Source organism: Neltuma alba, unplaced genomic scaffold (assembly GCF_004799145.2).
Source record: "Neltuma alba isolate B1F8T4 unplaced genomic scaffold, ASM479914v2 tig00003635_pilon, whole genome shotgun sequence".
Lineage (NCBI taxonomy): Eukaryota > Viridiplantae > Streptophyta > Magnoliopsida > Fabales > Fabaceae > Neltuma > Neltuma alba.
In genome coordinates this window covers 9,201-26,215 of record NW_021633364.1, presented here as the reverse complement: position 1 = coordinate 26,215, position 17,015 = coordinate 9,201, and the positions used below count along the sequence as shown (strand labels likewise).

The window sequence follows — 17,015 nt, the reverse complement described above, 5'->3', positions numbered from 1 at the left end:
TTTTTCTACTTCAAATTATTAAGGAAAATTAGAAATACTATTTATACATGATATAAAGTTCTGAGGAATTTTGTACCACTTAGGTTTGCAAACTATTGCAAGGTTACAATACAACAATGCGCAAGGCTACCAAAAAGCAATTTGCTACTAAACTTAGGAAAATTTACTATATCATGTTTGGAAAAATAACACTAACAATTAAATTATATTCTGAATTATTTTTTAGTAGTACTTAATATTATAAATTACATTCTGAATTACTATAATCATTTTTTGTACATGTAATATCTTAAAGTATTTTTTTGCTGTTATTTAATATTCTAACCTAATTTTTTTGTATATTTTGATCCTCATTAGAATTTTTTTTTTTCATTGGTAGCGACGCGCTGCTCCCAACTAAGGATAATGAGAATACTACTGAAAAAAAAAACTTACAATGTTGAATATACTAAAAATTAATTTTAATATTAGGTATTATTATAAGAATATTTTAAGATATTAAATACACTAAAAGTTAGTTAGTATATAAAACAGTTGTTACTAATGTTAGAGCAAGTATTAGGCATGATGGATCATGGTCACAAAAAAAACTGTATTAGACATGACGGATAGAAGGTAGGCATCGAAACTTGGAATAATTTATTAGTTAGTCCATATGATTTATATGTAAAGAATCACCTATGTTAATTAGTTAACTCAATTAATCCCTAGACGTGAAGATAATGTTTTCGCTGGCAAAAGAAAATATGTTTTCACTATTAGAAAATACTTAGTTTAATTTGACTTTAATTGTAGCATTCATACATTCACTTAAAAAGCAGCTCACCCGGACTGACTCAAAACATACGTAATTATAATATAGGTATAGTAACTTTCTGTAACATTCCATATCACATGCTCAAATTAAAAACAAATATTAACAAACGAAAAAAAATAAAAGATTTTAGACTAAAAAATACATTTGGTCCTATAATTTTGTACAAGGTTTCAATTTGATTCATTAACTTTAAAAAGTATACTTTTAGTTTTTAACCCTAAAATTTTTTTAAAAAACAATGAAATTAAAATCTTAAATATTGATAAATATTCTCAAACGCTAATATATTAAGCTTATTTTCAAAATATTCATGATTGTTACAAAAAAAATCATAATTAAAATCTAATAATTTTAAATTAAAGAACCAAATATAAGTTTTTTAAAATTAAGGGATTAAATTAAAATTTGACATAAAATCAAAACACCAAATATATACTTTAGCCAAAATTTTAACATAAAAAAGTATTAAAACAAATTCTTGACTAATCAATATAGTACGGCACCGAGAACATTGCCCTGGTCAAATGTTTGTGTGTTCTCCAAGAGACGGCTGAGTTCCCTTTTTTCTATTTTACAAAGGAAAAATAAAACAACCTCGTCATCAGTGACGTCACATGTGCGTCATCGAGTGCGTCAACCCCAAGTCACCAGCCCCTCCCCTTGTCACTCATAAATGAGCACGGCCACCTTTGTTCTTTTCTCGTACTCACTCCCTCTCTCACTAAACTCACTCTCACTGTCTCCCTTCCTGTCTGCGATACTCTCTGATCTGTCAATAATATTCTAGTTGTGATCCGTACAAGTATTTGAGTGTTGAAATGGCCGTAGCACAAGCTGAGTTTGAGCATCCAAGGAAGGCCTTCGGATGGCTGCTGGGGATTCTTCTGGCCTTCTCTCTCCTTTCAACTTCTCTCGAAGGCATATAACAATTCCTTCATTATTCCATCTTTTGCATCCTTATTATTCCCTTCTTCATTTCATCCTTCACTAACATGAACTATCCATTTCTTTTTTTCAGAGAAACCGAGACAAAGATGTGACCTTAAAAGTCCTTTACTGTGGTATGCCATTCCGACCTCCACATGCTCAAGAATGAATGGGGCTTCTCCGTCGTCTCTCGTACTACATCGTACCTGGGTACATACATATCATAATATATATATAAAAACCTCTGTGAATGTTTGAAAATGAAACTCATTAACTTTGATACGTACAGGCATGAGATTGTTGGGGGGTGACAGAAGTTGGAAGCAAGGTGGAAAAGTTCAGAGTTGGAGACAGAGTTGGTGTGGGATGTTTGGTTGGTTCGTGCAGATCCTGTGGAAGTTGTTCTGACGATCTTGAGAATCACTGTTCAAAGTATATTCTCACATATGGAGCCCAGTACGTAGATGGGACTATCACACGGAGGTTACTCTGATTTTATGGTTGCAGATGAGCATTTTGTGGTTCGCATTCCAGATGCTTTGCCTCTTGATTCTGCAGGTCCTCTGCTTTGTGCTGGATCACTGTGTATAGCCCTTGAGGTATTTTGGTCTGGACAAGCCTAACCTTCACGTGGGTGTGGTTGGTCTCGGTGGGCTTGGCCATATGGCTGTCAAGTTTGCCAAAGCCTTTGGAGCTAAGGTCACTGTCATAAGCACTTCTCCTAACAAGAAGAGGAAGCCATTGAACATCTTGGAGCTGATTCCTTTATTGTCAGCCGTGAGCAAGATCAGATGCAGGTGAATATATATATGTTAATATATATATAGACACAGACACATATAGATATCAGACCTTGTTCATCTAATTAATCAATATCATGTTTGTTGGTATATATCTGTGTAGGCTGCGATGGGCACATTTGATGGCATAATAGACACAGTTTCTGCAGTGCATGCTCTTTTGCCTTTGATTGGTCTACTGAAGCCGAATGGCAAACTGGTGTTGGTTGGTGCGCCTGAGAGGCCTCTGGAATTGCCAGTATTTCCTTTACTTTCGGGTGAGTATAAATGGAAAATGATTAAATAATAACAAATGACGAATGTTATTGATTGAAAGGTGAAATTGAAATGCTCTAACAAAATGTATATTCATTGCAGGGAGGAAGATAGTGGCCGGAAGTGGAATTGGAGGGATGAAGGAGACGCAAGAGATGGTAGATTTTGCAGCCAAGCATAACGTGAGACCAGACATAGAAGTGATTCCAATGGATTACGTGAACACTGCAATGGAGCGACTACTTAAAGCTGATGTCAAGTATCGTTTTGTGATTGACATTGGCAACACAATGAAGAAGCCAACCTCTTAGAGATCTGCATCCATATATATATATATATGATTCGAGATTCTGGGGAAGAAATAGCTGGTTGATTAATTAATTAGTGCAGCGGATGAGAGTTGATTTGGAAGTGTGATAAATCAATATGTAAATGTTCCTTGTATCAGTATTATTCAGCCTACTGTCATATTGGTTTGAGGAGTGTATGTCAGATGTCTTATTTTGTCTGAATAAACAAACGCAAGAAGGTTTAGTTGTTGCCTTCCAATTATTATTAGATTCGCCTGTGTTAATTTGTTTTGATTATGGAAGAAAGAAATGGATTGCTTCCATGCACACCTACTTAATTGAATTTAGATGTGCGTGTGACTCCCTGAATTGACTATGGAAAAGTCGAGCAAGTTTATTTATTCATGTATACTTAAATGCATATAAAAGTACCCGTAGATTACCTACCATATATATACTACCTCCGACATCTTTAATATAAGAAATAGCTGAGAATTGAGTTTGGTCCTAAGTATAAAATTTCAATCCGCTTTTTCCACTAACTTGGTGATTCATTTTTTAAAATATCCCTATTAATTATACGTGTCAAATTATTTTCATTCAAGGTAATCATAGTTAAAAAGAGCACTTTAGGAAAATCAAACATATAATTAACTTAACTAATTTTTTTTAATTTACTCAAATTAGTTAAGCAGATTTTATATTAAAAATTTGAGGTGATATAATACAAAGAACGAAGGGATACAAACAAAGTCCGAAATACAAGTTTTGCCAAACATAATAAAGGTTATTGATGGAAGCTAGATTAGTAATTATACCAAATTTCACATGCGAGGATGAATGCTAGCGGAGTCAAGAAAATCAATATGTGGGGTTAAACTTTCAAGCCACATGCAATATCCTAATGCAATTAATTAATAGACCTACAATTTAACTAACTAAGAACAAGTCCAAAGAATTTTTTTTTATATTTATTTAAGTCATCAGACTCCTCAATAAGTCATGGGAAATCTGTTCCTCAACTTGCTAGGTTTGGACAATTTGGGGGGGGGGGGACAGACTTTAGTTTGGATATGATGATAAGGAATATCTTTATAATATTTTATTTAAATTAGTTTAAATTATTCCTATTATGGCATGAAATAATATATTGTACAGTATATATAGTACAGTAAGCAATATTTATATTAATATTATTTTTATAGGTTTAAACAGTAAACATTTTTATATTTTTCTAAAAAGCCAAAGAATAGTACATGAATAATACCCATTTCTTCTAGTATAAATATAATATATTGTTTAAATTAAAATTTTTAAAAATTCATGTCACATGATCAAAATTCCCCATATTCAAATCCAATATTTCAATTAAATAATTATTTGAATTAATAATACTAGAATATAATAATTATCAATTGGAGTTGTAGGGCTTGGGGTGAGTTTGATTAATTTAATAATTCTGAACATTTAACTAATATATGTTAAATTCGAACCTGTGTTCTGGGCAACCATTCAATCCAGTTTTAATAATAAATTTATTCATTGCCTTTTCCCCTAAAGCCAAACCCATCCGCCATAATAATTGAGCACCGACTCAATATCATGAATACCAATATATTCCTCTGATGCTTAACATATGATTGATATTAACTTAAATATAAACCTATTTTTTATATTTATCTTCTAAATTATTCTTATTAATACTCTCTCATTATAATCAGTAGAAGAAGAAGAAAAAAGATATTGAAGAAGATGATATTTTTTTTAAAAAAATCATATTTCTTACAATTAACTTATTTACCTTTTTTAATCTAATCAAATTAATTAAATAAATTTTATATTAAAAACTAAAGAAATATGTTATAAAACTATAATTCCATAATCGTACTATTTTTGTCATCATTGATGATAGTTTTGTTAAGCAGGAAACTGATGAGACAGACAGGAATCCGCTAAACTATGATGCAATTAATTGGACCATATTTGTTATCACATTTGAAATCATTTGTAAACACATTTCATATAAGTCGAAACAATTTTTCTTACATACTTATTTCATATTTCACAAATCACGATTAAAAAACAGCTTATAAGTCATCCTAAAGAGGTCCTTAGTTGTTATGCCAAGCATACATCAACTAATGCAGCAGACATAGGCTAATCATGAATAGGAAAGGGTGGGGGCATTGCTGGAACTAAGAAAAGCCACTTTCATAGGCTAATCAGGTTCTTTGTGGTCTCACCTGTTCTCTTCAGTTCTTGATCCATCTGATGTGACTGGTACATCGTATTCTGCTGAAACTGTGGATCGATAGACTTGCCTTAAATAATGAAGTACAAAATACAGCAGTTTGGACAGAATTCACATTCAACTAAAGGGAACAAGGAATAGATGGCATAACATGAAAAGAAAAATTGCCCATGCCCATATTTAATAGCTTAAGCTTGCGAAGAAAACAATGACCGCAGAATTTCACTATTAAGTACAATCCAAGTTGTATTGATTGTTAGATGACCTAATTAGAAATGAGTAATGATAGAGCACAAACAGATCCTAGGACTATATATTAATGGTCGACTTTTAAACAATTTGATTTGAACTACAAGCTATTCAAAACATAAACTTGCTGTTCCTATTGGGTTAGGTTATGATCTTGAGCATGAAGCAGGTAGCTACATATTAACGACTGCCCTGCACGGCTTCCGTCTGCTCAGCCTGTTGAGTGTCACTATCCACGTGTTGGTCATTCCGGGTAGGCCTATGTTCCTCATTCTCAGGTAATTCCCCAAGTTTTTCCTGTATATATAAATTAGTTAGATAGCATGCTCAAGATTCGACAAATATTTTCAGATCATAAAGGAATCCGTGTAGCGGTTATCAAACAGCAACTGTGATGTGATTCCCTCTTGCCTCATTTTATTTACTTAATCAGGGATCCCATACACAGAAAATATTGGTACAGCCCTTATCCATTAGGGACTCTCCTGGCAGGTAGAGTGCTTATAAATTTCAAACAGACCAAGAACAAATATCAAACCATATCAATTTTATCACCTTGAGGGCAGCATTTTCTGAGAGCAGTTGTTCGTACTCACTCCTTATCCGATTCACTTCAGAGCGAAGAGAAGCATTCTCTTCTTTTAAAGCCTCAGCTCGCTGGGCTAGTTCATCACATTCCGCCTGAAAACAGAGAACAGACACAGATGACGCGTGTAGCAAGCATGATCAGGCAACAAGAAGCAGAAACAGGTTACATTACCTGCTTGCGCAGTCTAGATCTGCGAGCTGATTCCCTGTTAGATTGCTTCCGTCTTTGTCTCTTTAGCTCTCTTTCATCCTGTGTTAGACAAAAAGATGATTTTCAGACGAAAAGAAAAAGTGTAAAGAAACCAATCATGCAACAATAATGGTCGTTTGAGAAATAATTTTTGCAGCTATTGATTATGATCGTTTGCTAGAGATCTAATAATTAACTTATAAGGACTCAAGTAAATATCCATATAAAGCAGAGAAGCATCACAAGGCTAGATGCATCTACCAATGTCTCAGTAGCTCACCTAAGAACAAACAATATGGAAGGAAGAGAAGAGACACCTGCTTACAATTACAACTTCAAGGGTGATTGGGTTTTTTTTTTTTTTTTGGGGGGGGGGGGTGCCAGGCGTGCACATATTTGTTACAATCATAGAATTTAATATTTCCTTATCAAAAACACCTAAATGTAAACAAATCAAACAATACAACTGGTAAAGATGTGTAATTGTGCACATTGTTTTCATATCAAATTCCACACCGAATACTGCATATACCGGATTAGCAACATTATTCCTTTTCTGAAATCATAGAAACTCACAATTCTGTTTAATTTTCAGAACAAAGGAGCTTAATTTTACAAGCCTCCAGCATGCAATAAAACTAATAGGTCTAAACAAGTTTGAAAGCTAGTGAACAATTTTTTTTTTTTTTACCAGAGCTGGTGAACAATGTTATGAGCCTCAATTTGCAGTAGGAAGTTAGGTACAAAGCTGTCAAAAGGCGACCAAAACAAGATTCTCTACTGATCCAGTTCAATCCTCATCAAACAGCCATGATATTATAAGGAGAAAATGGACATCATCTTTGTTAACAAAATTAACCTGCAGCCAAAGTTGTGACTGAGCACCCTCCCGTGATCCAGCAGTAACCATTCCTCCAGCAACGGCAGTTGAAGGAACCTTTCCTCGCATTGCAGGAATAGAGGATGAAGTGGGTGCACCCCAATAGTCCATTCCTATATTTAAGTTTGTCGTGGGACCAGAAACACCACCAGGAGCACCCGCAGCAGAGATAGGCACGATACTCATAGTCTGATTGACCATATTGTGAGGTACGTTAAGTCCCCCATTTTGAGGAGCATGTACCGAACCTCCATTTTGAGATGGTTCAGCTGTAACTCAACAAAAAGAAGGCGGTATCTCAGCTGTGACATGCATAAATTTATCTTCATGTGTACAGAACTCAAAAAAAAGTAAAGCATAAACATGCCAGACCTCCCAAAGAGTCCTGCCTGCCCTCTGATTTCAGCTGTGAGTCCTGTAAAAACAAGAGAATGAAAAATGTATGACATTATATCACCTAAGACATTTTACTAAATCAGCACGTAAGACCACACATGGCTCTAAGTTTTTCCCCCTTCATACATATCTTAGGTTTGTTCAAGTATACAGGTACTGCAAAACTGAGTCATAACAGACATATATGATCACATAGTAGGACTTACATTCTCAGAATTTGCATCACTTCCTTCACTAGTACCTTCACTTGCACTTTCACCACTGCAAGTCCAAGTTAGGCTATCAGCATATGTTGCCAATATGCAATTGCAAATGGCAATTAAACACAGAAAAGTAATCCACTGTCAATTCTAACAATAAAATCCCTTTAGTTGAGAGGGGCAATATGGCGAAAACAGCAGGAATCAAGTAACTGCAGCATTGAAAATAAACACTACTGTTGCAAACATCAAAATGTAATAAACACCCAATGACTGAAAAAAGGAAAAGTTGAAGTTTTGACACAGTTTTCATCCATGAAACACAAACACTACAGTATGGAAGTTGTGCCAGCATTCAGTTTATGTCTTCTCATGCTATATGTTGGCTTTAAGTAGCACAGACATTACATAACACATTAAATTACATGTAGACACTACACGGTCATTGTCCATTCAGTGTTTTGTCCCATGTCCACGTCAGTGTCCAAGCTTCCTAGGTTTCCTTGCAGTAACATAGTCAGAAAAGAACCAGAAAAGTACCAAGGGAAGGCAAGAATGAAGTAATCAACTTCAGGAATTTTTCAACTGTTTCCACATTCAACTATTTCACATCCAGAAACCTCACCAAATGTAACTACAAAAACGATCTATAAGGAGACAAAAGCAGATACTAGAATCAATTCATAATTGGGCATTGCAGTTCAGATATTATAGGCTTAAAAAAGACCTCATTTGAATCCCTCGCAAAGGCAGGTATATAGGAAGTTACTCTATCTAAAGACATCAGCAGTTTTATAGCTTAAGCTATATGACGCACCCGATCTTACCTTTTTGAATGAACTCCATTCGCAGATGCCCCTGGTGTTTTATTATGTTTATCATTCCTTCCAGTAATCATATTCAAACTACCCAAACTTCCTTTTGATCTTTTGATCGGCAATTTTTCCTTCACCTCAGGAGGCTTACCATCAGCTTCCATGCTGCCAAGAGTATTGCCCTGCATGCAAACTCATGGGTTTTCCTTACTTGGATAAAGACTGTTCTAGAGCAGGAGAAAAGGACAGAAATGAAGAAAAGTCAAAAGAACAAAAGAGAAAGCAGAAAGGATGAAAAACTCACTGAAGGATCGGCAATACCATTTGGAGAAGGCATGGCAAAAGGACTAAAAGGATAAGATCCCTGCGCAAAATCATGGCAATTTGCAAATAATGGCTAATGCTTTAGAGATTATGATGATTTAGTAACTATATGACAGCCTCAAGAAAGGATAATTTACAAAAGAATACCGAAGGCATAGATGGATGAGCATATATACCACCATGAGGATACATTGCAACATATGGATGTGGTGGGGTACCATAAGGAGGCATAATATGCTGCAAGTAACAAAACACGAAAATCATGACATAAATATTCAGCCATATACCACGTAGTATAAGAGGAAAGAGGTGCATACTAGTTAATGTACTGCAAGCACAATGAAGAACGATAAAACAACAGAGAACCATTCAACAATTGAACATGAGGAAAAAGGGAAATCTACATTCACTGTTCCAGCAATAGAAATGTCATATTACTAGTTACATTCCTCCAATCCTTCACGGGAAAAAAGGGACCCCCTTTGACATGACAATTTTTTATTTACAATAGTACACACAAACACAGATTGTGCCCAGCAGTAAGCTCTTGATTAAAACAACCATATCTGTGTGGCACGTGCAACAAGAATGTTAGGCATGTCCTGGCCTGTTCCAAATGGTTTTATTTGAAGGCCCAAAATACCTTCCTTCCTTTTGCTCCAAATGCATTAGATCAGAAAATACAATATCCAAGCACTAGCAAGAAACAATCTTAACTTTTTATAAAGAACATAAAAGATGAACGTTGACAAGAAAACAGGCATACACATTTGTGGGGAAACACACTTGAGTTGAGTAATATTCTACATCATCATATGCTTGAGATTGGTTAACAATAAGTTAGGGGATAACTACCTGGACACCCCACACATATGGGTGAGCCTGGGGACTCGATGCTAAGAACCCATGTGGAGGCATTGGAGAATATGCCTGTAGAAAGAAGCAGAGGAAATCAAAATCTAAGCTTAGCATGAGTCAAAACATAATATGCCAACAAAATTTTTGTCACAGTAAACCTGAAAGCCGGACCAATCAGGATTAATCGTTCCAGTGCCAGGGGTTGAAGACTGCTCCTGAAAGCACAAGGGCCAAACAAAAAAATTCAATCATGTGCAAAGTGCCATTAAACTTTCATGGTAGAAAAGAGCCCAGCTGGACCTGTGACATAGCCGGAGGTGTCTTTGGCTCCTTCTCTTTCGGAGTTTTATCCATGTCACCGCTACCCATGGTTTTATACCAGTATCCTCCAAAAATTTACACTAAACCATGCTGCGTCATAAGAAAACTTGCGTTACAAGGCAGCTAGCAAGGTGTTTCTCATCCGAAAAACAGACAACAAAGTCCCACTGCTCAAAAATAAAGCCTTGTATACAAAACTTTCCATGCACAAACTTCAATGTTAAACCAAACGAAGTGCTACAATCTTCATATTACATTTATAGATTGTAGTGGAAGTAAATGAACCAATAATACATTACTTCTTCCTTCATTCCCAATTAAAGTAAACCATGAAAAAAAAAACAATTTTTAAATCAATTTCCGATCTTTTCTACGAAAGTAGCATTGGCATGTAACTGATAAATTTCTGTTCAGCTAAATAAAAGCACTACTCCATTAACCTCTATTAAAAATGACTTGGCAGCAGCTAATAATCAGGTCCAGAACAAACAAGATAACATTGAGCAAAAATTGAATTCATGCACAAAATTTAGCAATATATAAAATTCAGCTCTTAGCCAACAGAGGAAACATTTCAATTACCGCTCATAAAGAGAAGGAATCGTCACGGCAGAAGGAGAAGAAGAATCGGAATATGCTGAATATAAAGCAAATGGAAGCGACAATTAAGACTAGAAATAAATGGTATGAAAAACAAAATTCCTCCGTGACACGTAGGTCAATCAGGTATCTATTTTGGGAAATATCAGAGCAAGAAGGTGATCTTCCACCTTAGAAGATTCGATAAGATGTGCGGGGAAGAAGTAATTGGGGAAAGATCAGATTAGGGTTTTGTTTGCCTTCGGTTTGAGCTCTGTTCGGGCGGGTTCACTTCTTGCGCAGAGGAACGCATAGGTCGTCGTACGGTGTCGCTGTCCAGTCAGATTGTCGTTCCCATTTTGCACCGCAGGTGTGAAATCCCCCTTTTCTCCTCCTGCCCATTGTTTTTGTTTTTCCAGCTCTTTTCTTTCTTTTTTTTTGGGGACAAAGTTTTCTCTCTCTCTGTTTTTTTTTTACCAGCTTGTTTTTTTTTCTTCTTTAAGTCACCATTTTAAGATCAATCTTCTTATTTATCTTTTTAAAAATTTATGATGAGTTAATGACTTATAAATAGTATCATATTTTTAGTTTTATATTATAATAAATATTTATGTTTATTAATATTAATATTGGGTTTCCTGTGGCATATTAAGATCTACGTAATTCATTTTTTATTTTAACTATATAAAGATTAAACAGCTGAATAAGAAGTATTTAAATTAGTAAATAATTTAATGAAGCAAAGTATGACTCACTGTTATTAGTGTGAGAATATAAAATATAAAAATTTACAATAAATTAAGTCATTTACTGACTACATTTTTGGCAGGCACATCATTCAAATTCAGTGTGAGGCAGTACATTCAATTTTGTTGGTCGAAAACAGTTTTGGGCTTTTAACAAATGTACAGGCCTACGAGCAGGTCCATTAATTGACATGTTGAAGCCTTATCCGTAAATTGTGATGCAGGGTTAACATAGAAAGTACGCAGACATATTATCACCCAAAAAAGAAAAAGAAAAAGGAAAGGCCTATCTCATATCCTTAACATGAGAATTATTTGACTAATTTGAATAAATTAATAAAAAATTTTAAATTAGGTATTTATAATAAATAGGTGTTATCTTTCCTAAAATACTCTTCTTAATCATGTGTATTAGTTAAAACTACTATCTCCAGTTCTTAATATAAGAGCTAATTAACTAATGTGAGTAAATTAAAAAATTAATTAAATTAGTTATTTGTCATAAATAGGTGTTGTTTTTTCTAAAATATCCTTGTTAATCAAGTGTATTAGTTAGAACTACTATTATTACAATGATCACCTTGAAAAAGAATGAATAAATAAAAGGGACAAAGTGAATTGGAATTTTATATTTTGGACCAAAATAAAAGTCAAATGAGTTTTTATATTAAGAATCAGAGGTAGCATTATTTAATGAAATATTTAATACATATAACTACTATAAGGACTACTTTAAAAAATGGATAAATATTATAAACAAAATAAATTAGAGTCTTATATTTAAAATCAAATTAAAAATTAAATTAACTCTTATATTAGGAACTAGAAATAGTATTTGATTTGTCAACCTAATATAGTAATATTACTTGTTAGTTACATGTTCACCAAAAATGGTTAATAATCTAGAAAGATTGGATGGATGCTTGGAAAGCAATATACCACACTGTTTCTATATATAAGTTACTTATAAAAAAAATTATTCTCAAATACAAGTTACTTGTGGTAATTAATGATTTTTTTTTTTCAGTTTTGCTGAATAAGATAAAGAAAAGATTTGAGAGAAAATGCACAACACATTTTTTCATGAATTGCTCTTTCTTTAATAAAGGTATATTTGAAATTTTTTATGAATTCAATGCATTATTTCTTAATATGTGAAAATAAGATACAAATAAGTTATATGTAGGTATATAATGATACAATGAGGTGAATGTTTAGTCTTAAAAGCACTTTAAAAACTATTTTCACATAGGGTGTGACAAAACCCTTCTTACATAAAGTTAATCCAAACACTCCAAAAAACAAAAATTGAAAGTAAAGGACCATATATCGTAAATTCATGAATACCCAAGTAAAAGGCAGTTAAAATACCACAAGCAACTGTTAAGAAGGCAAAAGTAACTGAGAAGTTGAAGAGTATTAATTACTCAAGATCATGAGTAATAATAAACAAACAACTTGTAACCAAAAGAGGAAGAATAAGATAGGCTCAAACATTAAGGACCCATTTGAAATAGCTTATAAATAACTTGTTAACCATGATTTACAGAATATAAAATAAATATGTGAGAAAAATTTTATCTCAACTGACATAAAACGTGTTTATAAATAATTTTAATCGTGATAGCAAAGGCCCAAGGCAACTCAAATCTAATACACAGACAACTATACACTTGAAAGCCAGGGAGATGAAGCCCCGGGGGGGGGAACGGAGGTAACAATTAGCGTAATGTGGCTTTTTAGGAAGGTAACAATTAAAACATGGAAAGGAGCCGTTGAGAGAAGACATAAGTAACTGCGGAATTAAATGTCAGCCAGTAATAACATCAAGTATAATATACTCTTCTGTAATGCTCCTATGATCTTATTTATAAAACATTTTTAGCATCTTTTATACTAACTAAGAAAAATCTTAAAATACATTAACTCTCTGTTAAAATATAATAAATTGTTAATTTTATCTATATTTAATATATATACCTTTCAGAAGAAAAAATTACCTACTCTATAATAAAAAAAACAAAATAATACATTCACGTTAAAAATATAATGAAGTGAATTATAAATAGGATAAAAAAAATTATCTCTCTACCCTATGAATAAAACTAGAAGAATACCTTTTTAACTAATTTAATTATATTAAAAAAAGTTAAATAAGTTAATTAATTATAATAGATATGACAAGTTTCTCATAAAACGTCTCAAATCTCCTATCATATTACTCAATACCCTCTATCTCTCCTACCTGATTGTTGTTAAGATAATACTACTAAGGGTAATTTGAAAAAAAAATGATAAATATGCTAGATAATTTTTAGATTTAAGACAAATATTAATTTCACAATTAGATTCTATAAGGCTAAGGGAGTATAACACAGCCTCTAAAACAAAATTAATGAAAGATCAAAACAAACTGGAATCCATTAAAGAATTATAACTCAAATCCCCCTTGTATTTTAAACCCATTACTAGCAAATAAAATCCTAGGGTCATCACCAGCAAGTTGTTGTCATCCCTTAAATGTTCATATTTTGGTTTCAAGTTCCTCCGCTTTATTCCTGGTTAGTTTGCCTACACAAGAAGCAATTGTGCTAAAAAAAAAAAAATTCAGGATTATTAGAGTTCAACACCGTGATTTGACGTCTCTAGAATTTCAGAATTTTTTTTGGATTTTTCCTTTTTTTTGCATAAATAATTAAAATTATTTTTTATGTTTGAGATATGCAGTCTTGTCGTGTACGATAATAAAAGTATAACGGCCCAATTATTTAAAAAAATAAAGTAAAAATAAAAAAGGAGTACATAACGCCGCCGCGAGTTTCGGACGCGGGGTCGTAACGAAAATGTAAGAATTGAAGAGGCATTCCACTTTTGACTGTTAGGAAAAATCAAATGCCTTTTTTTTCCTTAATTGCCCCTTATTTTTCACCAAATTACTAATATTCCCGTCTTTCCCTTCTCCCGAACAATCATGCCCCATCTCCCCCCTCGTGCTTTGTTTTGCTTCCTTCCGGTCTTCCTTTCTCAACTATAACAAACCGAGTCAACGTTTTGTGGTAAAAGTGAAAAAAAGTTCGTCACAAACTGACTGCATATCTATAAATACTTAAGTTACTTATGCTTATTCTAGTTTTCTCTGAATATATATGGTCATATATTTTATTAAACGTTAATATTTTAAAAACAAAATATATGATTATATGAGAACCTGACATAATAGATATAAAAAATTTGATTTAAGTATTGTCCATACACATATATTTATAAGTATGTTAATTCTTTATTTTTAACCCACGCTTATTTATTTCATTTTTTTGAGTCAGGCTGGGCTTATTTGCGTTGCACTTAAAGGTGTCATTTAAAAAAACAAAAAGGTGTCATTTAATTTAGTATTATGACTTTATATTGAGTGCTGCGGGGGAGGAATCTTTCGGTGAAGATAGACACATAAATAAATAAATGTTTCTTATGTTTCTGGAAATTTTAAAAGTTTTGTTTTTGTGTATGTGAGTGATGATTAATATTTTTAGTTTACATAATTAAATCTCAATGTACTTAAAATTTTGACCAGCTAAAGCCACACACGTGTAAGCTCTCGCAACCCACTGATGAGAAGACTGCTTTGATCTTGAGACGGAGCTTTTTGCCACTCAAGTTTGGTATCTAATTAAGGCGTCTTATATACGTCATTTTTTATAAAATAAAATCCATAATTCAAAACAGCTAGGATCTTATTGAACATGATAGTTTTTGTCTATAATTGATAATGGCACATGACGATAATGTCGTCATATAATATGTGCGTCCTCTGTGTAATCTTAGTTATTTTCATTATTATACCACATAACTAATAACATTATATAATAATTATTTCCTCTAATTCTTAAAGTTATAAGGTGCCAAGTGGCAGGACAGTCTGGCTTGGCCGACTCCAAGCAATTCCCTTATGTTCTATTTGGTAGGAAGTATTAAGAATGAGAGGCAATGATTATGATTGAGATTGAAGAAATATTAAAGAGTATTTAGTGTAAGTAATTTCTTATTGCATGGACATGTAGGTGGAATTGGATAATACCACTTCTTTCTATAATATTCTCCAATCCCATATTTATGGGTTTATCTAATCCTAAATAACAAGTAATTCTTTATATTAGACACTCTTTTTGACGTATTTTATCAAACCTAATTATCACAATCTTTACTTTTTATTTTTAATGTTTTGTACCGAATGGAATCATAATTCTTAGATTAAATAAGAGATCACAAGGACAATCTTCCATAATCATAACAAGTATATGAGTTTCTTCACCTCCGTAAACTCATCACCCAGAAAGTAATTAGCAAATAGAGTATTAATTGTATTTTTTTCAACGTTATTTCTTTAAAATCTCATTAGTGGTCACTTTTAGACATAATTTAATGGTATTATACATAAGCATATTCAATTTTCTTATTTTATTTTGATAAAATGTTTGGAAGTGCTTTTTACTTGCGTTGAGAATTGACCACCACGATACCTCTTCTAGAAACAACTAAGTGCTTTTCACTATAAATATAATTAACTTAATAAGGAAGCATGCAATTCAAATTTCAAAGATTTAATGAGAAGCCTAATCTTCTTTACGGAAAGGATAAGAGGCTTTGGCACTTTAAACACTACGCGTGGAGAGTCTTCGTCAATTCATCACCCTCCCTTTGCTTTATTCCTTTCTCCTTCAATTCCTTTCTTTTTCGGGGTCATTTTAGTTTTTAATATCCAGCATGGATGACCCTATTATATACGTTTAAATATGTATTATAAAATACAATTCTGTTTGGATAAGCAAAGGTCACTTTTGAGTTGTAAGTTGTAACCAAGAACTTTCACATACACACAGCATAACAGCTTAGAAATGAAGATTGTGCAAAATTCACACACTAAATAAATTAAATAAATATTATTAGGAAAAAATATTTTGCAGGTACTTATTATAGGTTAAAAAAATTGATATATATTGTTTTCTTTCTATTGATTCCTTTGATTTTGCTCTATTAGCGACGTTAACTTGGTGACTTTTGTTAAAACCGTTGATATCTAATGGGTTAATAGTGCTTACAAATTAAGGTTAAGTAATCTATAAAGAGAGAAAAACTAAATATATATATCAAATTAAAAATTGAAGAAGAAATGTAGATATTTTAAAATGGTTTCCTCGTAATATTATGCTAATAAACATTGGTCACAATAAAATGGATTATGACTCTTTACATGTGAGCTCTTATACCTGACTTAGCATGAAAGCAAACAACGTCTCTTAAGAAAATAAGTCCCATTTAACAATATAGCATTTGAATAATGAAATTGATAGCACATAAAAATAATAAGTGATGTGTATGATGACTTTCGTAACAATTATTACTTGCAAGTGAAACTTCTATTTTGATTGCATATACTACCTCCGGTCCTTATTATAAAACCCCGTTTGACTTTTTGTTTAGTCCTAATTATAAGACCCCAATCCATTTTGTCTTTCATATTTATGCATTTTT

The 17,015-nt window shown here is 32.8% G+C and overlaps 1 protein-coding gene and 1 pseudogene across 2 annotated transcripts; one reads left to right on the top strand and one right to left on the bottom strand.

Moving 5' to 3' along the window:
* Positions 1–1,635: 1,635 nt before the first annotated feature.
* On the top strand, positions 1,636–3,458 carry LOC114742083 (probable mannitol dehydrogenase; annotated as a pseudogene).
* Positions 3,459–5,519: 2,061 nt separating this feature from the next.
* Positions 5,520–11,054, bottom strand: LOC114742081 (bZIP transcription factor 16-like). 2 transcript variants are annotated; one of them, XM_028930342.1, is made up of 13 exons: positions 10,932–11,054; positions 10,141–10,251; positions 9,999–10,055; positions 9,838–9,912; positions 9,130–9,219; positions 8,963–9,022; positions 8,671–8,840; positions 7,850–7,904; positions 7,620–7,662; positions 7,227–7,516; positions 6,350–6,427; positions 6,145–6,270; positions 5,520–5,886 (listed from the first exon to the last, which is right to left on the bottom strand). In XM_028930342.1, the coding sequence occupies exons 2-13, from the start codon at positions 10,207–10,209 to the stop codon at positions 5,770–5,772; spliced, it is 1,230 nt and encodes a 409-aa protein (XP_028786175.1). In that variant the 5' UTR covers positions 10,210–10,251; positions 10,932–11,054; the 3' UTR covers positions 5,520–5,769. The 2 variants fall into 2 exon arrangements, with proteins under 2 accessions (XP_028786175.1, XP_028786176.1); XM_028930343.1 differs by lacking the exons at positions 10,141–10,251; positions 10,932–11,054 and having other exon boundaries at positions 9,159–9,219.
* Positions 11,055–17,015: the final 5,961 nt, after the last annotated feature.

Coding starts and splice junctions, on each gene's coding strand:
- LOC114742081 (XM_028930342.1), bottom strand. CDS start 10,209: ATGGGTAGCGGTGACATGGATAAAACTCCGAAAGAGAAGGAGCCAAAG. Junction 9,220..9,837: donor CATATGTGTGGGGTGTCCAG/GTAGTTATCCCC, acceptor TGTTACTTGCAG/CATATTATGCCTCCTTATGG. Junction 5,887..6,144: donor CAGAAAATGCTGCCCTCAAG/GTGATAAAATTG, acceptor TTATATATACAG/GAAAAACTTGGGGAATTACC.